A 25,694-nucleotide genomic window follows, 5' to 3' on the forward strand; every position below is an offset into this window, starting at 1 on the left:
AGGGACAGATGATCTGGTTGAGAAAGTTAATAACTTAAAGCAAGACTGGTGGAAATGGCAGGGGTAATGTTCCAAATAGCTGAAAACCAGAAGGGCATAGGTAGCCACTGATCAGAATGGATACTGAGTTTTAAACAGCCCCCATGGCCATGCAGGTAGGGACAAGCGGAATACCAGGCTGAATATCCTAGAAAGGATGTCACCATTTACTTACTCAGACTCCTTTATATCTTTTGGGAACAGTATGCTCCTGTTTTGCTCTGGAGACCCACTTACCCTGCTCTCATTCTATATAGTTCTGGTTGACCTGACCTCACCTTTATACCTCCAGATGTGGGTACAGGATCGAGTCTGGTTTAGCCAATTAGAACGCAACGGTGACTGGTACAGGATGGACATGTAACTGAAGTTGGGTCAATGAAGATTCTCCCCACCGCCTGTGTTGGAACTCTTGAGGGAAAAAGAAGCTCTGTTTCGCCAAGGAAACCAGGAGAAAGGAAAATCAAATTTATAGACTGAAGAGAGAGTGAGACAGAGAGACAGTGAGTTAGAGAGAGAGAGAGAGAGAGACTAATACTTTATGACTGATTGTTTTTAAATCTCTGGATCCAGATATGCCTGAAGTTTTCACCCATCCTCTTTAGTTACATGAAATTGGCTTTTTTGTCCCTTGCAACCAGAAGATTTCTGACGGATACAATTATGCAGGGTCTCAAATGTCATTGTAAGGAGTTCTCCATAGGCTTTAGAGACATGAAACGGAGGGAAACAGCCAGGGAGAAGGGAAAGGAAGAAGTTTTGACAATTACTGAAGCAAGCTCCCTAGGGGGTGAAGAAGATTAAAGCAAGAGTGTGGGAAGGCAGAGGGAGTGCCTCCTGGAGAGAGGGGGAGAGGGCTCCTGACTTTTTGAGTTAAAGAGACAGAAGATTCAAGAAACTGGTCTCTGCCATCATCCATCTCCTTCTCTCGGAACCAACACTTAAATTCTTCTATGAGTCTGATGTTGAGTGTGCCAGGACAGGGGCGTCTGGGTGGCTCAGTCAGTTAAACATCCGACTTCAGCTCAGGTCATGATCTCGCAGTCCGTGAGGTCGAGCCCCATGTCGGGCTCTGTGCTGACACCTCAGAACCTGGAGCCTGCTTCAGATTCTGTGTCTCCCTTTCTCTGCCCTTCCCCTGCTCATGCTCTCTCTCTCTCTCTCTCTCTCTCAAAAATAAACATTAAAAAAAAATTAAGTGTGCCAAGACAAACTTAGAACGGCTTCTGTAAGTTACAAAATTTAAAGCACTCACAAATGTCATTCAGCCATTAAAATCATGTTACAAATGAATATGTATTGTTATAGAAGACATATCTAGTATGTCATCAAATAATAAAGTCAAGTTACAAAATTATATATATATATATATGTGGATATATATATATTATAATCTTTTTTTGTTTGTTTAAAAATATATTCATATGTTTGTAAGGAACAGGCCTGAAAAACATTACAGCAGAATATGGTTACCTACCCCAAACCTCCTTTGTTTTTCTTCTTTGTACATTGAACCTCAAGTTTGTTCAGGTGTCCATATCCAGAGCTTAGCTGAAGACTTAACTCTTAAGTCCAACATGGAAATGCTAGTAATTGTTTTCAGGGCAGCCAAAACAGAATTATTATTCTGGCCAATGAGACAGAAAGGAGAGTCTGCTGGAGGGCTTCCAGGAAAGGTTTCTTACTAGTTAAAAAAAAAAAAAAAAAAACTTATGGAGAAGAATGTGGAAATTGGAATCCTCATACAGTGCTAGTGGGAATATAAAATGGTGCGGCCACTTTGGAAAACAATATGGCAGTTCCCAGAAAAAGTAAAATACAGAGTTACCATATGGCCCTGCAATTCTATTCTCAGGTATACACCTAAGAGAAGTGAAAACATCTGTCTACACAAAAACTTATCCACAAATGTTTGTGTAATTGACGTAATGTTCATAATGTGTAATAACTAAAAAGTGGGAGCAACCCAAACGTCCATCAACTGATGAATGGATAAAGAAAATCCATGTAATGGAAGATTGTTCATTGTTAGAAAGGGATGAAGAACTGATACATTTTACAACATGAATCAACCTTGAAGACATTATACTAAGTGAAATAAGTCAGTCACAGAAGACCACGTATTGTGTGATTCCATTTACACGAAACATCCAGAACAGACAAATCTATGGGGACAGAAAATAGATTCGTTGTTGCTTAGAGTTGAGGGTGGCAAATATGTTGGGGGAAATGGAGAGCGAAGGCTAACGGTTACTAAATTTCTTCCTGAGGTGAAAAAATGTTCTAAATTGATTGTGGTGATGATTACACAAATCTGTGGGTGTCTTTTAAGTCGTTGAGTTGTATATTTTACATGGGTGAATTGTATGCTATGTGAAATATATCTCAATAAAGCTTTTTATTGAGCTATCTTAAAAAGAGAGAGAGCTACTTACAGGAATAGGTATCCTTTATTCCACTGCAATCTAAGGGAGCTGGATGTTACATCTGCATGCGGTACTTGGAACTGTGGCAACCATCTTTCAAGTATGGAAGAGAGGGGAATGCCAACAAACTGAGAGTGGAAAAACAGAGTTAGAAGGAAATTTGGTCCTTGATGAAATCTTTGAGGTACTGAAATACACAATTCTAGAGCCATTCTACCTCAGGACTTAATAATGCCAGAAGTCCTCTTAATTTCTCTCTCTTTTTCAAAAAATATATTTCTCTTTTGGGGGGAGAGCACAAGTGGGAGAGGAGCAGAGAGAGGAGGACAGAGGATCTGAAGTGGACTCTGTGCTGACACGCTTGAGAACAGCGAGCCGGATGTGGGGATCGAACTCAGGAACCACAAGATCATGACCTGAGCCGAAGTTGGACGCTCAACCACCTGAGCCACCCAGGTGCCCTCTTCTTAATTTCGCTTAAATCTGAGAGCTTTTTGTTTTTTAAATAGCTTATTGAGATGAAATTCACATAACATAAAATCAACCACTCTAAATGCCATAGTTCAGGGGCATTTAGTACATTCACAATGTTGTGCAAACATTCCTCTAATTCCAAAATATTTCCTAGTCACTTCAGGGTAAACCCCTTCCTCATTAAGTAGTTTCTCCCGTCTCCTCTTGCCCTAGCCCCTTGGAACCATCATTCTGCATTCTGAGTGTTTCATATAAATGGAATCATACGGTATATGGCCTTTTTAATGTTTATTTACTATTGAGAGACAGAGAGACACAGAGCGTGAGCAGGAGAGGGGCAGAGAGACGGGGAGACACAAAATCTGAAGTAGGCTCCAGGCTCTGAGCTGTCAGCACAGAGCCTGACGCGAAGCTCGAACTCACGAACTGTGAGATCATGACCTGAGCCGAAGTCAGTCGCCTAAGCAACTGAGCCAACCATGTGCCCCATTGTGTGTGGCTTCTTTCACTTAGCATAATGTGTTTTGAGGTTCATCTATGTTGTAGCATGTATCAATACTTCATGCATTTTTATGACTGAATAAAATGTTATTGGGGCACCTGGGTGGCTCAGTCGGTTGAGTGTCCGACTTCAGCTCAGGTCATGATCTCACACTCCGTGGATTCGAGCCCTGCTCAGAGCTGTCAGCTCAGAGCCTGGAGCTTGCTTCAGATTCTGTGTCTCCCTCTCTCTCTGTCCTTCCCCTGCTCATGCTCTGTCTCTCTCTGTCTCAAAAATAAATAAAAACATTTACAAAATGTTATTATATGTATATACCACAATTTGTTTGTTCAGTCATCCATTGATGAGCATTTGAACTGTTTCTACCTGTTGGCTATTGTGACTAGTGCTGCTATGGACAGGTGTGCACGTGTTTAAGTGCTTGTTTTCAATTATTTGGGGTATATAGCTAGCAGTGGAATTTCAGGGGCATAGGGTATTTCTATGTTTAACTTTTTGGGGAACTGGCAAATTGTTTTCCTCAGAGGGTAATCCATATTGTAGTCCCACTGGCAACGTATGAGGGTTTCCAACTTCTCTACATCCTCACCAACACTTATTTTCCTTTTTTTTTTTTTTTAATGCTTACTAATTTATTTTAAGAGAGAGAGAGCATGAGCCTGAGTGGGAGAGGGAGAGAGAGAGAGAGAGAGAATCCCAAGCAGGCTCCATGCTGTCAGTGCAGAACCCAATGTGGGGTTTGATCCCACGACACTTGAAGGGGTACCTCCTTGTGGTTGGTTTTTTATTTCACTTGCAGCTAAAGATATTGAAATTGATGCGAGTGTTAATGGTGGTAGAATTAATGGTTATGTCAAGTATTTTCTTCATTTTGATTACCTATATTTTCTAAATTTTCTGTAATCATACTAATATTTATGAAGTCCTTACAATGTACCAGGCACTAAACGTAGACATTTATATGCATAATATCATTTGTTTCTCATAACACATCTACAAGTCAAGTAAAAGCTGAGTCAGACAGGAAACATAATCTATCCTAGGACACGGAGCTAATAAAAAATGGTGGAGGCATAATTTGAACACAGGGCCCAGGATTTAAAAAAAAATTTTTTTTTTAATTTTTTTTCAATGTTTTTTATTTTTTGGGGGGACAGAGAGAGACAAAGCATGAACAGGGGAGGGGCAGAGAGAGAGGGAGACACAGAATCGGAAACAGGCTCCAGGCTCCGAGCCATCAGCCCAGAGCCTGACGCGGGGCTCGAACTCATGGACTGCGAGATCGTGACCTGGCTGAAGTCGGACGCTTAACCGACTGCGCCACCCAGGCGCCCCGAAAAAAAAATTTTGTTTTTACATTTATTTATTTTTGATAGAGAGAGACAGAGCACAAGTGGGGGAGGGGCAGAGAGAGAAGGAGACACAGAATCCAAAGCAGGCTCCAGGCTCTGAGCTGTCAGCACACAGCCCAACGTGGGGCTCGAACGCACAAACTGTGAGATCATGACCTCAGCCGAAGTCGGAAGCTTAACCGACTGAGCCACCCAGGCGCCCCAACTCAGTTTTCTTATCTTAAAACGGAGCTATAGAATATCTACATTATTAGGTTGAGGGGTTAATGCATGTAAAATGCTTTAAAATAGTGCCTGACAGGGAGCCTGGGCGGCTCAGTCAGTTGAGAGTCTGACTCTTGGTTTCAGCTCCAGTCATGATCTCATAGTTCGTGGGATCAAGCCCACATCAGGCTCTATGCTGAGCATGGAGACTGTTTGAAGTTCTCTCTCTCTCTCCATCTACCCCTCCCCCCTCTCGAAAACAAAAAAAAAAAAAATAATAATAATAAAATAAAATAGTGCCTGACATATAACAAATGCTAAGTTTAGTTGTTATTACATTGTTATTATTCCAGAATTAAATAAGAAGGCCCTTAAACAACAGCAGTGTCTGGTAAGTATTCACTAAATGTTAGCTCTTAGTGTTATTTTTAACAACTTTATTGAGATACAGCTTACATACATAAATAACGTTACATAATTTGGTATAGTCACAGATTTGTGCGATCATCACCATGATCAGATCACCATGATTAGAACATTTTCATTACCCCCGCAAGAAACCCTATACCTCTTAGGCATCACCCCCCAATCCTGACGTCCCCCAACGCTAGGCAACCACTGATATATTTTCTGTCCCTCTAGATTTGTGTATTTTGTTCATTTTATATAAATGGAAACACACAATAAGAAGTCCTTTTGTGACTGGCTTCTTTCATGTAGCATAATGTAGCATTATTTATTTTTATTTTATTTATTTATTTATTTTCTTGAGTTTATTTATTTTGAGAGAGAGAGGCAGAGAGAAAATCCCAAGTAGGCTCTGTGTTATCAGTGCAGAGCCTGACATAGGGTTCAAACTCACAAACCCGTGAGATCATGACCTGAGCTGAAACCAAGCATCCTCTAGCTTAACCCACCGAGCTACCAGGCGCCCCTCTTCTCCTTCCTTCTTATAAAGATTCCTGTGCTGGGGCACCTGGGTGTCTCAGTCCGTTAAGCATCTGACTTTGGCTCAGGTCATGATCTCGTGGTTTGTGAGTTTCAGCCCAGCATCAGGCTCTGTGCTGACAGCTTAGAGCCTGGAGCCTGCTTTGGATTCTGTGTCTCTGTCTGTCTCTCTGCCCCTCCCCCGCTCATTCGCACTTAAAGATTCCTGTGCTTACATTTAGGGCACACCCAGATAATCTTAACATCCTTAATTTAATCACTTCCAAGAAGTCGCTTTTGCCATATAAGGTAACATTGACCAGTTCCAGATTAGGATCTGAATATTTTGGGGAACCAATTTTCAGTCTACCAGACTTCTTGATTCTAATATTAGGAAATAAATCCAGTAACCAATGGAACAGCAATGAAAAAACCTGGCTTGGAGTATATCTGGTTGCTATCTTACCACTTCTGCCTGAGTGCCTCTTCAATATAAATCCTTTCAGTTCAGAAGGGAAAATTTTGGTTTGGAGTAGAGGAAGAGGAAGATCCTAATAACAATTTATGGAGAATTTCCTATGTTTCAAGAAATTTACATCTTTTATTTCTAAAAGATAATTTTGAAAAAATGGACATTTTATAGAATAAGGAAATTGAAATCCACCAAGAGTAAACCACCTGTCCAAGCTCACAAGGACAATAAACAGCAGAGCTAGGATCTGAACTCAGGTCTGCCTAACGGGGACACCAAAAGCCCAGGGCCTGGCTATCAATTTCAAACTGCCTCTTGAGAAATAGGAGCTCCCCAGCAGCCTCTAATACGTTTCCCTCTTCCTGACATTGACCCTGGTTGGTTATTAGGTCAGAATAACAACAAGGAGATGTTGTATACAACTCAGGCACCCCAGTTCAATCATCTGTGACGCCTCAGGGGCTAGAGTTCACAGTCTGTGCTTGGCACCCCCTGTCAGGGCTTTGACAGGCAATGTGTTTGTTAGACAGGATGTCCTTTCGAGGCTCAACCAAACAGCCCTAGCCCGTCTGAGCTGACCAGCAGAACAGGCCCCCAGGCTGAGTCACCGCCCAGATGTTTCACAACCTGTTTGTGCATTGAAGCAGCAAGAACAAGGAAGGTCATTCTGGGTGGCTAGTGTCTTCTTTAGCTCCTGGACAGAAAGGTGGCTCCCAGTACCATGTATAAGGAGATCTTGGCTCACCCTATGCCCAACCAATATTCAGCCAGAGGTTTCTTCGATTCTTCTAGGCTCTCTCTTTGACCAGAGAGAACCAAGGGAAGTTTCAACAAGCCTCAGTTCCTCATCTGTAAAATGGGAAATGTATGCATTTTTTTTAAATATTTCATTTTTTATGTAATCTCTACACCCAATGTGGAGCTTAAACTCAAGAGTTGCACACTCCTCCAACTGAGCCAGCCAGGAGCCCCGAAAATGTATAAATATTTAAATTATTGTACATTCAACATGCACCATATAATTTAATATTTACAGCAAACCAGTGAAGTAGATGCTATTATTTCATTCCACAAATGCAGATGCTGAACATTAGAGATGTTCTATCACACAGCTAGCTAGTGAAAGGTCAAGAACTGACCAAAAAAAAAAAAAAAAAAAAAACTGACCACAAGTCTGTACAACTAAAGAGCTTGGGTTCAGAAGGAAATAGCAAGAGGAAAGTCTAGCCAGTTTTTGGGCTTCCCTTTCTATGCTGAGTCATTTAGGCAAGTCCCTTCTGCTCCTTGGACCTTGATTTCCCCATGTGCTCTATCAGGTTGGGGGGAGGGAGCTGAACTGGGCCTGAAAGCTCACTTTTAAGTCTATGGGCCTAAGGTGAGAAGTTCTTTCCCTAAGTCACCCCTTTGGTATGGTCTCCATTTCCTGCACAGCCCATTTTTGCCTCTTTTGGGGGAAGAATAGACAACAGTGATGAATTCTTCTAACCTGGAGATCTCTCAGAAAGTCTCAGCTCTTGCTTACAGTTTTTTCAGGACTTCCATTGAGCCATGTCCATATCCGTAGAACTGGGACGGCCACTATACCAGCAACCCAGTCACCGCACATACCACGCTGTGAGATGTGTCATGTACATTTCCTTTTATCTTCATAATGGCTGGAGGAGACGATGTCACTGCTTGAGGTCACCCAGCTTACAAAGGTGGAGTTGGCATCTCAGCCTAGGTGACGTGGGTCTGCTTCTTTGTCCTTTGCCACACTGCCCTTCTTCCTCTCTTACTACTGATAGTGGGAGAATGGACTGAAACGAATTAAAAGCACTTGGTGAACTGGGGATTGCTATGCTCATGTGCACCATTAAGGGCTACCATTAGTTCTCTTTTTCTCACTGTAGTAGGAGCTGGGATCTGAAGCCTCAACCATTCTTGCATCTGCAGATAGCACGAAGGTAGGACCTTCTATAGGTTTTTGGTGCATAGCTGCCAATGGAGATAATTCCATTCACTATAAACAAACAAATGGCAGCAATTAACAAGCAGGAAGGACAACGATATTGAGAATTAGCTCCCTGGTTGACGGGTCCTTATGAAGGACCGTGTGCCCACTTCCTCCTTTGTTTATTGGCAGCTTTTCTCTGCCATGATGATTGTTGTCATTGCCACATTCTCACTCTTGCACCCAAGGAAATGGGAAGAAAGAACCCTAAGAGCAAGCAGAAAAGCCAGTCACACACAATTCTTTATCACTTCTTTCCACTAAAATGTAGGCTCTGTCAGGGGAAGGATTGAGGCTGTCCTGTTTGTTCTTTTTTTTTTTTTTTTTTGGAGCAAAAAAAAAGGTGATTTTATTAAAGCACGGGGTCAGGACCCATGGGTAGAAAGCACTGCCTGTTCTGCTTATTCTTATATTCCAAGAGCCCAGAACAATGCTTGGCCTACAACAGGCACACAGTTAAGTGTTGACTGAACGATATATCACAGTGTGCTTGCTATGTCCATACAGAGACATACCAACTTTCCTTAAAATTTTCTTTACATTAGTTCTCTTTTTAATGCTTATGCCCTGCCCCCTCAGCCAGGCTACTTAAAGGCAGTGTCTGAAAACACCTATTACATGCTAAGCACCAGTACCATATATCTCTACGGGTATATATCATCTATATTCTATCACTATCTTCATAGCAATATTTTCAAGTAGGTAATCTCCTTGTTTTACAGGTTAAGAAAGACTCAGAGTGCTCCCCTGCTGGAACCTCCAAACAAGCTCTCAAGAAAGACTCAGAGAGAGGTGCCTGGCTAGCTCAGTTGGTACAGCATATGACTCTTGATCTCAGGGTTGTGAGCTCAAGTCTCATGTTGGGTGTGGAGTCTACTTAAGAAGGAAGGAAGGAAGGAAGGAAGGAAGGAAGGAAGGAAGGAAGGAAGGAAGGAAAGAAAGAAAGAAAGAAAGAAAGAAAGAAAGAAAGAAAGAAAGAAAAAAAGAAAGAAAAGAAAGAAAGAGAAAGAAGGAAAGAAAGAGAAAGAAAGAAGGAAGGAAAGAAAGAGAAAGAAAGAAAGAAAGAAAGAAAGAAAGAAAGAAAGAAAGAGAAAGAAAGAAAGAAAGAAAGAAAGAAAGAAAGAAGGAAAGAAAGAGAAAGAAAGAAGAAAGAAGCAAAGAAAGAAAGAAGGAGAGAAAGAAAGAGAAAGAAAGAAAGAAAGAGAAAGAAAGAAGAAAGAAGCAAAGAAAGAAAGAAGGAGAGAAAGAAAGAGAAAGAAAGAAAGAAAGAAAGAAAGAAAGAAAAAGAAAGAAAGAAAGAAAGAAAGAAAGAAAGAAAGAAAGAAAGAAAGAAAGAAAGAAGACAGATTCAGAGAAATCAAGTACCAGCTCAAGGCCACACACCAGTACATACCTGGGTCCAGATGTGACCTGCGTTTGCTTGTTTGTTAATCCATGTTTAACAGAGTACAAATCCCACAATGATATTGGGAATAGTTAAAATTTTAATTGATACTTGTCACCTGCCAAGTGTATCAGTCAATCCTTATAACAACCTTAGAGGAAATTACTAGTATTCTCTCCACTGGAGAGATGAGGGCATGAGGTTTGCAGAGGCAAAGTAACTTGCCCAAGTTTACATGGCTTAGACAGTGATAAACTTTAAATGAAAAAAAAATAAAATTTAGGGGCACCTGGGTGGCTCAGTCGCTTAAGTGTCCGACTTCTGCTCAGGTCATGATCTCGTGGTTCGTGAGTTTGAGCCCCATGTCAGGCTCTGTGCTGACAGCTGGGGGCCTGGAGCCCGCTTCTGATTCTGTGTCTCCCTCTCTCTCTGCCCCTCCCCCGCACATGCTCTGTCTCTGTCTTTCAAAAATAAATAAATAAACATTAAGAAAAAATTTTTAAGTAAATTCTACCTCCAACGTGGATCTCGAACTCACAACTCTAAGATCAAGAGTCATATATTCTACCAACTGAGCTAGCCAGGCACCCTGACAGGGAGAGAATTTTAACCCAAACAGCCTGACTCCAGGCCCATCTTAAACCCTAAGCAAGAGTGTGTTAACCCACACCTTTCTGCTTCTCCATGGAGTCTCCTTGGGCTCCTTTCTACCCTCTGGGCTGGACCCAGAGTCTCCTCCAGGAAATGTTTGACTTGATAATGCAGATAATAGCATATGACTCTCTGACCCAAGGAAGGGGTTAATGATGATGAAATCTTAGGGGACCAAAAGCAAACCCTCTTCCTTCTAAAGACAGCACATGGCAGACTCACAATGCTTCCAGCTCTGAGACTGGAAGACCACCACCTGCTCCAGAAGGCTGGTATGAGGAGTAAATGAGGGATCCAGACTCACAAAAAGTGCTTCCAACAGAGCCTGGTATGGTACCCAGTAAGCATGCACTAGAAGGGAGCTGTCAAAGGGCCTCCATCTAGGGAATTCGAGACCCAGTGGGTTAATTATCCTCAGGCAGAAACCACACTGACTTCCCCAGACAGACCTGAGAGGGGAGAAACCCAAACAGACAGTTACAGTTCAGCTAAAATAGGGCTAATCTTTAATCTTTTATGGATACATGTAACACATTAACTATTATAGCCTATCCCCTCGAGGCACCTCAACACCTGGTCAACCAGAGGCAGGGGTTAGGTTGGCTGGGCTAAGTGGAAAGGAGCAGGTAAATAGGCCAATTACCCTTCTGCAACAGACTTTCTTAGGTCCTTGCCTTGAGATTAAGAGGATGAAATGGCTGATGCTGCCTGTCATACAAGGGGTGGGGTAGGGAGATGAACTCTTGAGTCAGCAGCCAGTGAATATTACCGGGCACAAAATAACCTGGGATGTTTTACCGGACTCTCAGCAAACCAAACTCCTTAAGAGCAAGAATTGTATCATTTATTATTTGTCATTGGGTGTTTGCTGTTGGTAGTTACTATTAATAATGATGCCGTTGTTTCCATAATATGAAAAAAAAAATCCAAAGGTAAAGAATTACTAAGGCTAGATGTCTCTGTGAATTTTGAAGTCATAAAGGTTCAACTACCATATTTTTTCAACTTGAAGATGTACTTTGTGTCCATGTTTATCAGGCTTTGTCTTATAATAGTACTTGTAGATGGAGCTGTTTCTCAATTGCCTGAAATTCTGTTATTACGTAAAAGCTATGACTTAGAGTGAATAGTGTCTAAGAATCAAGGTGATAGAATAGATCAATCTCCCACTCCAGGCAAGAATTCCTCCTACCATAATCTCTGCCTCAATACTTCTACTGAAAGGGAGTTTACTTCTCATGCAGACAGTCATTTTCACTCCTAGACACCAGCACTGGGGTCCCTATATGTGTTCTTCATATAAAGCTGAAATCTGTCTCCCTGTAATTTCCACCCAGCATTTCTAATCCTGTCCTTTGGAACTACACAAAAGAAGTCAAGTTTTTCTTAGAATCAGAGAATCTTAGGATAGTAAGCAAAATCTCTGGAGGAAGACAGATCTGAGTTTTAATACTGACTCTACCAGTTATTAGCAAGCAACTTAACTTCTCCCTCACCTGTCAAGTGGGTTAAAGTGCTATGAGATTGAAATGAGATTAATATGTATAAAGTCTCTGATACCTGATGCTCAATAAATGTCAGATACTTCCTTCCTCTTCTCCACCCTCTCATTGCTGATTTCATCATAATTTCATATACTTGAAGACAGATGTTATATTCCACCCTTCTCAAATCTTTTCCAAATTGAACACTCCCCAGTTCCTAAACCATTCCCCTAATAGTAACTCTGATTCATTACATACCTACAACACACAGTATGTGTCATGCACTGCCAAAGGCCTAACAAGTTAAATAACTTGCCTGAGGCCACATAAGCAGCGTCTGGGATTCAAGCCTAGATCTGTCTGGCTCTAAAGCTACATCTTCAAATCTAGATCCTATAGTAGTGCTGTACAATTGCAATAAAATGCTAGCCACATATGTAATTCAAAGTTATCTAGTAGTTATATTTTAAAAAGTAATAAAAAAGGGAAAAATTAAACTTAATGATATATTGTATTAAATTCCAAATACCCCAAATATCAGTTCAACATGTGATCAATTTAAAGAGTATTATGCAAGATTCCTGGGGGGTTCAGTCGGTTAAGCATCTGACTCTTGGTTTCGGCTCAGGTCGTGATCTCACGGTTCATGAGTTCAAGCCCCACATCGGGCTCCACTCTGACAGCATACAGCCTGCTTGGGATTCTCTCTCTCCCTCTCTCTCTCTCTCTCTGCCCCTCCCCTGCTTGCTCTCTCTCTCAAAATAAATAAACTTAAAAAAATTTAAAGTATGACACGACTTCACATTCTTTTTATCATAGTAAGTCTTCATAACCCCATGTATATCTTACAGCCATAGCAGATCTCAATTTGAACTAGCCAGATTTCAAGTGGTTAGTAACCACACGTGGTTTGTGGCTGCCGCACTGGATAGCACATACTAGAGCAAAATTGCAGTGTCCCTGGCCTGGAATCTAAGGACTTAGGTTTCCCACCCCCAAATCCAGTGCTGGCTAAATATAGGAGACCAAGAAAATCATTTAATAATCCTTCTGCTAACCTCTGTTTTCTACTAATCATTCTGTCAACAAAAACAATATTTATCAAGTGCCTGCACCGTGCCAGGCATTATTCCAGGAGCTGGGGATACTGCAGTGAACAAAACAAAGGCCCTGCTTTCACGGAGCTTGCTTATGACTTTAATGGGGTGGGGGGGATAAACAATTCAGTAAGTAAGCAGTATGTTGCCTAGTCAAACGTGCTATGAAGAAAAATAGAGCAGGAAATGAGGGAGGCACACTTCCTATAATTGCAAAAGACTTAAGATGAGAGTTATCTTTAACACGTTCAAGTAAGAGCAATGAGAAGAACGTGGCTAGAGCTGGGTTGTGGGGAGCAGGCACAGATGGGGAGGGTGGGAATATGGTCAAAAAGGTAACATGTGATGGGGGCAGGTCACGTAGGCATAAGGAGGGCTTTGGATTTTGCTCTGGAGGGATAACATGACTGATGAGGATGCTGGGGTTAATTAGGTTGAAAAGCAATGGTTATACCTTTTCCATAGGACTACACATATAGGAATCAGCCAATAAATGTCAGGTCATTCCTGGGGAAATATTAGCTTGTAACACTAAGAGTGAGGGTCTAGCATTGCATATAATGGTGGTGTAAATCTATCTTAATTCCCATCAGGCCACTCTTGAGAGCTGATGAAGAAACTGTGTATAGGTACATGTGTCTGGAAATTCATACTGATGGTCTGCTGTCCCAATGAAGACTGCTTAAAAACTGGTCCTAACTAACTCTTTGAGCCCAGTCTGGTGACTGGCTGGGAAGCATTAATGTATAAACTTTTCTCCTCCTTTGCTGGCACTAACTGTAGTAACTGGGGAAAGTCACTGTGGAGAAAGAGCCCAGGAATTCAGAAGGAAGCATGATAAAGAGACAAGCTTGGTGTCAGAAAGAACTGAACTTGTGAATGAGTTCTGCCATTTGCTGGCATTTGGCTTTGGGTAAGTCACCTTACCTCTCTAAACCTCTTTTTCCTCTTCTGTAACATCGAGATGGTAATATGTACATTTTAGCAGTATTTGGCATATCTACACACATATAGTGACAAGTTATTGGTGTAGAGCAACAGTTCAATAATTGGTAGTAATTGTGATGTTTTCAACAAAATTGTTGAACACCTACTACACACAAAGCACATTGTTATGAACTGAATGTTGTGTCTCCTCCCAAATTCGTACGTTGAACCCCTACCCTCCAATGTAACAGTACTAGGAGGTGGGGCCTTTGGGAGGTGATTAGGATTAGATGGGGTCATGATGGAAATGCCCCCGTGAATAGAATTGGTGGTCTTATAAAAAGTCCTCTTATAAAAGTCCTGAGAAGTTTGCTTTACTCTGCTCTTCACCATGTGAGGATACAGGAAGTCAGCAACAGCAGCCTAGAAGTGGGATCTCACAGAACCCAACCCTGCTGGTACCCTAACGTCATACTTCTAGACTCCCGAACTGTGAAGAATAAATTTCTATTGTTTATAACTCACCCATTTGATGGCATTTTGGTATGGCAGCTCCAGCTAAGACACACATTATGTGAAGAAAATAATGATTCTTCCCTTCAGGATGTTCATAATCTGTACCAGGGAGATGAAACATGCACAAAATATATTCAATAAGACAGAATGTGCTTGCACAAATGAGATACAAGATATAAAACCAATAACAGTTACAACCATTTATTGATTGCTTACAATAAGCCAGCCACTGCGCTAAGTGTTTCATGAACATCTCATTTTATTTTTGCAAATTCCACCTTAAAAAGTACTATTTTTATCTCTGTTTCACAAGGAAGGAAGCTGAGGCCCAGAGAGGGGAAGTGAGTTGCCCAAGGTAGCACAGCTGGGTAGTGGCAGAGGACAGAAGTGAGGCCCATCCTAGGCTCCAGGCCTCACAGCCTCATCAGAAAAATCCATCCCTGTAACTCCTAGACTTTGTCCAAGTTTTACCATTTTGTTCACAGATTTCCTGTCCATCTTTTTCTTTTTTAATTTAACCCTACTTTGAAATGCCAGCTAAAATTTGGATAAATACTATGGTGCCTCAAAGGACCCATAATTCACTGGACTTTCCAAAGTTGGTGTCTGTATATGAAAAAAAGAGGGCCAGCAATTTTGCAATCTCCTCCAGTCATTAGAGCGCTGAGAGCTTGTCATTCTGCCCAACATTGTGAATCACCAGGCAGATCAGGAGGCACATCCTAAGCCCTGGGGTATATGCAGGCTTAATAACCATCAGAGTCCTGTGCAAGGTCCAGTTTCTTAGCCATCTTGTCTTCCTGTTCTACACTCTTTCAGGGTGATCTCAATTATTCTCATGCCTTCAGCTACCATCTATGAGGCTCTGACTCTGAAATGACCACCTCCAGCCCAGCTCTCTCTCTTCTAACTCTGGCTGGGCACTAACACTTGTGTGTTTCATAAACACCTCATGCTCAATGTATCTACATATGAACTCACCTTTCCTGCCTCACCCACACTGCTTTGTGTTTTCTAGCTCAGAAAAAAAGCACTACCGTGGCCACCCAAGGTAGAAATCTAGACACCTGTGACTCCTTCTATCTTTAGCTCTGGTTAGTCATCAAATCATTCTGTATTTTTAAAATCTCTTTTTTCTTGCAATTACTTCTCAGCTGGAGTTGCGTCAAAGCTCCTCACTGGTCTTCTTTCTCCAAGCTCTCCTTTCTCAAGCTTTTCTCCACATTGCAACCAGGGTGATCTTCTTATTTTGTATTATTTATTTTGAGAGAGTGAGTGGAAGGAGCAGACAAAGGGGGAGAGAGAGAATTCCAAGCAGGCTCCTCAGTGCAGAGACTGATGCACGCTCGAACTCAAGAACTGTGGGATCACGACCTGAGCCAAATTCCGACACTTAACCAAATGAGCCACTCAGGGGTCCCCCGGGTGATCTTTTTAAAGCTCGCAAATGTTCTTTAGACCGGCATGCAAATTCTTCCGGATTTGGGGCCTTACTCCTTCCCTGGACTCGTTTATTTTGGCCCCTAACCTCAGATTCTATATCCTAATTCTACTTAACTCTGTGTCCTTTTGTACATGCTATTCCCCTCACCTGAAACTCCCTTTCCTCCCTTCTTTATCTAACACCTATTGATCCTTCAAGTTACTCTGGGCTTTGATGACCTTTTCCAGGAATCCTTCACTGATGCCCCCACGATGGATCAAGTGTCCTGCTTGCTTCCAAAGCAGCTGAGCTGTTGATACCTCATTTTTCTATTGAGTCAAATCACATGGTACAGGCTCCTTAGTTTGACCCTCTGATTCCCACAACTTGCCTATAAACTCTTTTGAGGGTACAGATGGAGTCAACAGCTAACAGAAAGTCTGGAACAGTCTAGACTTTCAAGAAATGTTCAATTAAAAAAAATGAATGGGAGGTGGTGTAGGTAACAGCAGGGGAACTAGAGCTAGAAGTGCAAGTACAGTACAGTAAAGTAATTAAGAGAGAGGGCTCTGAAGTCAACCATCTTACGTTTGTATCGCAGTCTCTCCACTCCTTTGTATGCTAACAACTTGTTGCCTGGGTTTCCCCATCAGTGAAATTACAGTAATGATTGTACGTGGCTCATAGGGCTGCTGTGAGGATCAAATATTAAATTTTGATATTCTGTTCAGTATTGTTTGCATTAAATTTGTAACATATTGCATTAAAATATTATTTATCTTAGCCACTGTCTTTCTTTCTTTTTTGGCACCAACATTTTTATTTACCCACTTTCCTGCTCTCTTTCAACATTATAAACATTAATGAAACATTACAAACCAAATTAATCTTTTTGATCCAAGGTTTTGTTAGGAACCATTATGTTACAAAGAGGTGGCAAATCTATGCCTACTTTTATGATTCTCTGGCCCCTCTCAACCTCTGGCTGTCACTTCTCTTGTCCTATTTCGGCTGTCCTTAACAGCCACTGAATTTCTGGTGTCCCTTTGATTCTTTCATTCCAGGAGAGTGCCTCATCCACTTCACTCTAGTCCTCACTTTGTCCGCACCTTATACACTCAACACAAATCAACGTTCAACAAACATGCGTTGAATTTACTTATCTCCCTATATTTTTAACTTGAAGTAAAATATATACAGTAAAGTGAACAAATATTAAGTGTTTTGCTAAGCTCCGCAATTGTTCAGAACATTATACTTCGCAGTAAAGGGTGTCTTTTCACCCTCTCTCCTCTGCTTTCTGCAGCTCCTTCCCAGGCTCTCTTTTGCCCGTCAAGAGATTTCCTAAGGCAAAACTTTCCAGGTCGTCGAACTTGAAAAAATATTTTCCTACAGGGTGGCCTAGGACATCAACGACACTGGTAAATCCCAGAGGAACGCTCCAAAAGAAGCCGCCATCTCCCGTACCGCAGCAAGGCATCTTGCGCATGCGCTTCTGCTTGCGAGCCAGAAAAGAGGAGCTTTTTATCCCTTCTCGGCACCCTTACGTCGGTGTGGAGATTTACGTGACGACCGCCTCTTGCCGGAAATGGAAAGACGAAGAAGAGGTGTTGCAACACCCAGAGGGCTTTAACTTTAGGGCTGGGGGCTAATTGTCGTTTAAAGGCTCCGACGTGCTGGGGTGAATATATTACCCATTTTGCGAGTAGAGACTACAGCGCGCTCGGAGGTGTGTTTCTAGTGTAAGTGGGCATGTGTCTTTGATGCTGACTTAAGAGACCTAAACCATCCTCTTAAAAACACTTTCCGCCTCGCTGGCTTTGAAAGGCGTTTTCAGGGAGGCGGAACGCCTAGATTTTAGTCTGATCCAAGCTCTGCCACCGACTTCCTGTGTCCTTGGGCCCCTCTCCCAAAGACACAATATTTTCATCTGTAAATTAAAGAGTAGACAAAGTCTCTTAAGTCACTTTTCGGGTCTGAATGTTATCGCATGCCCGAGTCACAAAGTCTTGGAGGTGAAATACAGTTGGCCCCATTTTATAGGTAAGACATTGAGTTCCAGGGTGAGAGGATTGATGACTTCTTCAAGATTGCACAGAAAACTTTTAGAGATTTCAGACTTTGAGACTAGAAGATTATGCTGTAACTCCATGACCAAGTCTCCTGTGTATATTTCTGTATCATCAGTTCCTGAAACGGGCCTATACCAGCTACTCAAAAAGTTTGAATGGGTAAATGAATCTTCTGATGTCAAGGCCAATGACTCGAGCAGATCTGTTGTTTCTCCATCCTTCTGATGTATTAACAATGTAACTCTTCTTCAGGTGTTTCTTGTGCTTTACTTGACTGGGGACTCCGAAATCAGTTCTGTTGTTTTCAACTTAATCGGAGACCATGGAGGCACCTCCAGTCACCATGATGCCTGTCACTGGAGGCACCATTAATATGATGGAGTACCTGCTGCAAGGTAAGTGAACAAGGCAACTTGGATGGCCTGTTTTCCTCTCTCTGTTCAGCATCTGTGGAGGTGAGAGACTGTTAAAGGCAGCCTGCATAATTTCTGGCACCCAGTAGACAATAACTTTTTAAAGTTTAAATGTTGGGGCTCCCGGGTGGCTCGGTCGGTTAAGCGTCCGACTTCAGCTCAGGTCACGATCTCGCGGTCAGTGAGTTTGAGCCCCGCGTCGGGCTCTGGGCTGACGGCTCGGAGCCTGGAGCCTGCTTCCGATTCTGTGTCTCCCTCTCTCTCTGACTCTCCCCCATTCAGGCTTTGTCTCTCTCTGTCTCAAAAATAAATAAACGTTAAAAAAAATATTTAAAAAAAATAAAGTTTAAATGTTAATTATGGTCACAAACACGTAACATTAAATTAAGTGTACAGTTCAGTAGTGTTAAGTGTATTCGCATTGTTGTATAGCTGATCTCTAGAATTATTTTATCTTGCAGAACTTAAACTCCGTACCAATTAAACACTAATTGCTCCTTTCCCTTCCCCTCAGCCCTTGGTAACCACCTTTCTACTTTGTTTCTGATTTTGACTACTTTAGATACATCATATGAGTGGAATCCTACAGTGTCTTTTTGACTGGCTTATTTTACTTGGCATTAATGTCCTTAAGGTTTATCCCTATTGTAGCGTGTGACAGGATTCCCCCTTTTTAAGGCCGAATAACATTTTATTGTGTGTAAATACGTTTTCTTTACCCATGCATCTGTCATTTGGGTTGCTTTCACCTCTTGGTTATCGCGAATAATGCTACAGCAAACATGGGTGTGCAAATCTCTCTTCAAGATCCTGCTTTGAATTCTCAATATGTGCACAGAAGTGGGATTATTGGACCATATGGTGATTCCCTGATACTATTATTAGCTCCATCTTATAGATCAGGAAATAGGTAAAGCAGTTTTCCCAGATGAGAAAACTCCAGAGAGGGTAGTGATTTTCAGGAGGTCATATAATGTTTAGTGGAAGAGTTTAGTCTTTAATTCAGATTATTCTTGTAATAACTTAGTATGAACAACATAAGGTTATTCTCATTCCTCAGGCTACCTCTCATTCAGTCCTTCCCAACTCAGTCAGTGCCACTGTCATTCACCAGTTGCAAGAACGAAACATTTAGGAGTCAGTCTCTGTTTTTCACTTTACTCCCATAGCTAGCCCATCTCTAAGTCTTACTCATTTTACTTCCAAAGTATATTTAAATTTTTTTAATGTTTATTTATTTGTTTTGAGAGAGAGAAAGAGAGCACAAGCAGGGGAGGGGCAGAGACAGAGGGAGAGAGAGTCCCAAGCAGACTCCGCACTGTCAGTTCAGAGCCCAATGCAGGGCTTCAACCCACAAACTGTGAGATCATGACCTGAGCCAAGATCAAGAGTCAGACGTTTAACTGACTGAGCCACCCAGACGCCCCCCAAAATATATTTTAAATATGTATTTTCTGTACCTGTAGGACCACATCCTGGCTTATCATTGCTCTTCTGACCTACTTTCATAACCTTTTACTCACCACATTGCTTCCACTTTTGATTATCTGTCTCTTTCCAAATAACAGATAGTCCATCTTTTTAAAAAATTGTCTTATTGGGGCACGTGGGTGGCTTATTCGGTTAAGCATCTGATTCTTGATCTCAGCCTGGGTCTTTTTTTTTTTTTTTTTTTTTTTTGATTAAAAAAATGTTTATTTATTTTTGAGAGAGAGTGAGTGGGGGAGGGGCATAGAGAGAGGGAGAGAGAGAGAGAAAGAGAGAATCTCAAGCAGACTCTGCACACTGCCACATTTTGCCATATTTGCCTCTTTTTTTTTTTTTTGCTATTTTTTTTCCTTTTTTAAGATTTTATTTTTAATCTCTACACCCAACATGGGGCTCAAACTTAACACTGAGATCAAGAGTCGCATGCTTTACTGAATATGCCAGCTAGGCACCCCTTTTTTGCTATTCTTAAAGAAAATCTCTGACGTTATAACATTTTACCCCTAAACTCTTCAGTCTGCATCTCTAAAAAACAAGGATATTTTTCTTTAAAAAAAAATGTGTATTTATTTTTGAGAGAGGGAGTACACATGCAAGTGGGAGAGGAGCAGAGAGAGGGAGACAGGGTCCAAAGCAGATTCCACACTGACAGCGGAGAGCCAGATGCAGGGCTCAAACTCACAAACCGTGAGATCATAACCTGAGCCAAAGTCGGACGCTTAACCAACTGAGCCACCCCAGGTACCCCAAAGGATAATTTTCTTCATAGCCCTAATGCCATTATTATTATCTTTTTTTTTTTTTTTTTTTTTTTTTGGGACAGAGAGAGACAGAGCATGAATGGGGGAGGGGCAGAGAGAGAGGGAGACACAGAATGGGAAACAGGCTCCAGGCTCTGAGCCATCAGCCCAGAGCCCGACACGGGGCTCGAACTCACAGACCGTGAGATCGTGACCTGGCTGAAGTTGGACGCTTAACCAACTGCGCCACCCAGGCGCCCCTGCCATTATTATTATCTTAAGAAAATTAATAATATATTTCAATATCATCTAACATCTAGTCCATATTCAAAAGATTCCCCCCAGTTGTCCCCAAAATGTGTTTTGGAACCAGGATGCAATCAAGTTTTATGCATTAGATTTGATAATTGTGTCTCTTAAGTCTCTTTTAATTTGGATCAGTCTCCCCTCATTCACACTTTTTTTCTTCATGACCATGTCTTGTTGAAGAGTCCATACCAGTTTTCCTGGAATGATTCTTTTATAGTATAAATCGGTCATGTCTTTCCCTGTTTTGTTGAAAATAAAGTGTGGAGCTCATAGCTGCCCTGGTGACCTTAGGGTAAAATACCACCCTCACCAGAGACTGTGTGTAAGGCCTACACACTGTGGCCCAGGCCACATCCCCCTTTCACTGGTGTCTTCCTTCTCGCTCACTGCACTTCAGGCTCACTGATACCTTTTCATTTTCTTGAATTCCCCAGCTCCTTTCCTGCCTCTGTGCCATAGAGCTTAATGATCTCTCTGCCTCAGTAGTTTTCTCCAGCTCTTCAAATAACCATCTCATTTCCATCCTCAGGTCTCAGCTCTGTGATAGCCCCTTAGGGAGACCTTCTCTGACTCCCACCCCTCAGGTCTTTTCTCCACCCCCACCAATTGCTCTCTATCCCACCCCCCTTTTATTTCCTTGTATTTCTCTTCACATACTTATTTATTTTTTGTTTCCCCCACTAAATTCTAATCTCCATGAGGACATAGACCTCTACTTCCTAGCATAGTGCCTGGAATTCAAGTATAGGTTGAGGGGGCACCTGGGTGGCTCAGTCAGTTGAGCGTCTGACTTCTCCTCAGGTCATGATCTCCAGTTCATGAGTTCGAGCCCCACATCGGGCCCACTGCTGTCAGCTTGTGGCCCACTTCGGATCCTCTCTCCCTCCCTCTCTGCCTCTCCCCCACTCTCTCTCTCTCAAAAATAAATAAACAGGGGCGCCTGGGTGGCGCAATCGTTAAGCGTCCGACTTCAGCTCAGGTCACGATCTCGCGGTCCGTGAGTTTGAGCCCCACGTCAGGCTCTGGGCTGATGGCTCAGAGCCTGGAGCCTGCTTCCGATTCTGTGTCTCCCTCTCTCTCTGCCCCTCCCCCGTTCATGCTCTGTCTCTCTCTGTCCCAAAAATGAATAAAAACGTTGAAAAAATAAATAAATAAATAAATAAATAAATAAACAAACAAACAAACATTAAAAAAAAAAAAGAAGTATAGGTTGAATGAACTTAAACACTTAAAAAGCTCTAATGTTTGAGGAATGAACAAACACGTCTGATACTGTCCCGAATATAGGGTACAATGTATTGAATGTAGGACCTGTTCCCTGCTCCCATGATCTTCCATCCTGTATTTAATCTGTTATTGCTTTTCCTACAACACTGTCCATTGCCAAAAATTCATTCCTTTGAGTCCCATTATCAATGTTTACCACGGTAACAGTATATACTCTTACTTTAACAGATTTATTCAATAAACATTTGAATATGTTCCTAGCAGTGGAGGAAGAAAGATGAATAAAGTATCAATGCACAGGGGAGTCTGGGTGGCTCAGTCAGTTATGTGTCCAATTTCAGCTCAGGTCAAGATCTCATGGTTCAGGGGTTCGAGCCCTGCGACGGGCTCTGTGCTGACAGCTGGGAGCCTGGAGCCTGCTTCTGATTCTGTGTCTCCCTCTCTCTCTGCCCCTCCCCTGCTCATGCTCTGTTTCTTTCTGTCTCTCAAAAATAAAAAATGTAAAAAAAAAAAAAAGTTAAAAATTAAAAAAAGTATCAATACAATTGATATATTGAATTTATTTTTTTTTTCAACGTTTATTTATTTTTTGGGACAGAGAGAGACAGAGCATGAACGGGGGAGGGGCAGAGAGAGAGGGAGACACAGAACTGGAAGCAGGCTCCAGGCTCTGAGCCATCAGCCCAGAGCCTGACGCGGGGCTCGAACTCACGGACCGCGAGATCGTGACCTGAGCTGAAGTCGGACACTTAACCGACTGCGCCACCCAGGCGCCCCCACAATTGATATATTGAAAGATGACAAAAGAATCGAAGTAATAATGCTAAAAGAAACTAAAGCAGGGAGGTGGAAAGTGATTGGAGGGAGACCTGCAGTCTTCATTTAGGGTGATTAGAAAAGATGTCTCTGATAAAGTGATACTTGAGCAAAGACTGAAAGAAAGTGATGGAATGAGCATGCAAATACTGGTGAGAAAAAAGTTCTACGTGTAGGGAATAAGGGAAGGGGCTCTGAAGAGCAATACTTTATCAAATACTTGGCATTTTCAGGGAGTAGCAGGAAGATCACTGTGGCTGGAGAGAGTGATGTAGGGGGATAGTGAAGGAAATAATGCTGGACTGGTAGAGACCACAATGTATAGGGCCTTATAGATGATAGTAAAGACTTTGGGATTTATTTTGAATGACACAGGAAGCCATTGGAGGGTTCTGAGCAGAAGAGTGTCATTATCTGCCTTCTATTCTAAAAAGAACATTTAGCTGTTGTGTGGAGAAGAAGCAGGCAAGGGTAGAAGTAGCTATTGGAAAAAACAGGCAAGATATGAAGGAAACTTGGACCAGATGGAAATGAATGAGGGAGTGAGAAGTGGTTGGATTCTGCATGTATTTTAAACATATGGATTGGATGTAGGTGTGGGGGAAAGTAAGGACTCCAGATGATTCTGTGGTTTGGAGCCTGGGCAACTGGAGGCAGAGAGTTTCCATTGATTATGATGGAGAAGACTGCAGAAGGAATAGGATTCTGGAGGAAATCCCACAGCTGGATACTGAACATATGAAGTGGAGAAGGTGAGTAGACAGTTGGATATATGAGTCTGTGGTTCATGAGATATAAATATGGGAGTCCTCAGGCCATAGATGATATTTAAAGCCATAGCATTAAATTAGGTCACCTAGGGAGGAAGAGATTGTTGATAAAGAGGACCAGGATTGAGTCCTAGGATCCTCTAGTAATTAGGGAAGATGAGAAAGACCCAGCAAAGTAGACTTAAAAGGAATGGTCAGTGAATTAGGTGAAAAACTAAGAGTTGTGTCCCAGAGGCCAAGAGAAGATAGATTTTAAAGTGGGTATAATCTAATAATCTTACCAAAAAGCTGCTAGGAGGATGAATAAGAGAACAAAGATTAGTGTATTTCTATGGAGCATTTGGTTGTCTTACTTCAATATAGTATGTAAAAAAGAAGTGTTATAATCTATAGATGGAAAACTTGTGTTTGCTGGAAATAGAAGATAATTTTTTTTAATAAATGGCAACAAAAGAGTGTTGTTATTATTCTAGATAGATGCTCTTGCTGTTAAAGACCCTGAACCCAAAGCCTGCTGGAGATTAGCATTTAGAGAAGGCCTAAGGACTTTCTAGTACTACCAGATGAGACAATGCAAAACACTGAAAGGGAATTAACTTTATCATAATGTTGTCCAATACTTTGGCAGTATAATCCCTCAAAAATCTCATATATTGGACCAGTACTTTACAGAACACTGCAGTAAACTGTTTTGGTTTTTCATTGAAGTTTTTTCAATCTTTTGGGGCGCCTGGGTGGCGCAGTCGGTTGAACGTCAGACTTCAGCCAGGTCACAATCTCGCAGTCCGTGAGTTTGAGCCCCGTGTCAGGCTCTGGGCTGATGGCTCAGAGCCTGGAGCCTGTTTCCAATTCTGTGTCTCCCTCTCTCTCTGCCCCTCCCCCGTTCATGCTCTGTCTCTCTCTGTCCCAAAAATAAATAAACGTTAAAAAAAATATATATTAAAAAAAAAAAAAGAAGTTTTTTCAATCTTTTACTAATCCCAGTACCCTAAATTAAAGATGGGACTCAACAATGCTCTTTCCTTCTTCAGGAAGCGTTTTAGATCACAGTTTGGAAAGCCTCATCCACCGCCTTCGTGGTTTGTGCGACAACATGGAACCCGAGACTTTCCTTGACCATGAGATGGTATTCCTCCTTAAGGGCCAGCAGGCCAGTCCGTTTGTTCTCAGGGCCCGGCGTTCTATGGATAGGGGAGGGGCACCCTGGCATCTGCGCTACCTGGGACAGCCAGAAATGGGAGACAAGAACCGCCATGCCCTGGTGCGAAATTGTGTGGACATTGCAACATCTGAGAACCTCACTGACTTCTTAATGGAAATGGGCTTCCGCATGGACCATGAGTTTGTCGCCAAGGGTCACTTATTTCGTAAGGGTATCATGAAGATTATGGTGTACAAGATCTTCCGCATCCTGGTGCCAGGAAACACAGACAGCACTGAGGCCTTGTCACTTTCTTATCTCGTGGAACTAAGTGTTGTTGCACCAGCTGGGCAGGACATGGTCTCTGATGACATGAGGAACTTTGCTGAGCAGCTGAAACCTCTGGTTCACCTAGAGAAAATAGACCCCAAAAGGCTCATGTGACTAAGACAGTCTGTCTGCCACTGGGGCCTGCCCTCACCTGTTACAAAAAAGAAAATGTAGTAAATTCCCCTTTTCACCACTGCCAGCCAGGCATTCTTCCCTCAGAAAGGAGGACAGTGAGAACTTAGTTGGTTCTTTGCACAGTTTTCCTCATGTGGCAAACTTGTGACAGGCTTTCCAGATTAAAGGCTCAGGATAACCTGAAGAATCGATCCAATTCCTCTGTATAAAGATGGAAAACCAGAATAAATTAGCTTTTAGAAAGAAAAATCTTTTGAATTTCTTTTTGCTATTTGTGTATCAGATTTGTAAAGTAGAGGCTGTGAGCTTGCATTAGTTGGTAATAAAGCCTATGAAGAAAAACATCTGTGATTTTGATTCTTTGTTACCCTGCTAATTTGGG

The 25,694-nt window shown here is 42.0% G+C and overlaps 1 protein-coding gene and 1 long non-coding RNA gene across 14 annotated transcripts in view; one reads left to right on the forward strand and one right to left on the reverse strand.

The window, feature by feature from the left end:
- Positions 1–1,522: 1,522 nt before the first annotated feature.
- On the reverse strand, positions 1,523–17,371 carry LOC109502185. 4 transcript variants are annotated; one of them, XR_006584090.1, is made up of 6 exons: positions 15,430–17,370; positions 14,458–14,547; positions 7,883–8,398; positions 7,142–7,245; positions 2,475–2,593; positions 1,523–1,723 (listed from the first exon to the last, which is right to left on the reverse strand). It is a non-coding gene; the product is annotated as an uncharacterized LOC109502185 (long non-coding RNA). The 4 variants fall into 4 exon arrangements; XR_006584092.1 differs by lacking the exons at positions 1,523–1,723; positions 2,475–2,593 and having other exon boundaries at positions 5,769–7,245; positions 15,430–16,563; positions 17,265–17,371; XR_006584091.1 differs by lacking the exons at positions 1,523–1,723; positions 2,475–2,593 and having other exon boundaries at positions 5,769–7,245; positions 16,460–17,369.
- A 62-nt stretch (positions 17,372–17,433) lies between these two features.
- Positions 17,434–25,694, forward strand: part of PHACTR4 (phosphatase and actin regulator 4) — a 134,396-nt gene continuing 126,135 nt past the window's right edge. For 3 of the 10 annotated variants that reach the window (XM_045035380.1, XM_045035385.1, XM_045035384.1), the window contains exons 1-2: positions 17,437–17,613; positions 18,196–18,338. In XM_045035380.1, coding sequence (XP_044891315.1) covers positions 18,266–18,338 — 73 coding nt within the window. In that variant the 5' untranslated portion in view covers positions 17,437–17,613; positions 18,196–18,265. The other 7 variants (XM_019836480.3, XM_019836481.3, XM_019836482.3 and 4 more) reach the window with 5 other exon arrangements.

The sequence above is a fragment of the Felis catus genome, chromosome C1 (genome assembly GCF_018350175.1).
Source record: "Felis catus isolate Fca126 chromosome C1, F.catus_Fca126_mat1.0, whole genome shotgun sequence".
NCBI lineage: Eukaryota > Metazoa > Chordata > Mammalia > Carnivora > Felidae > Felis > Felis catus.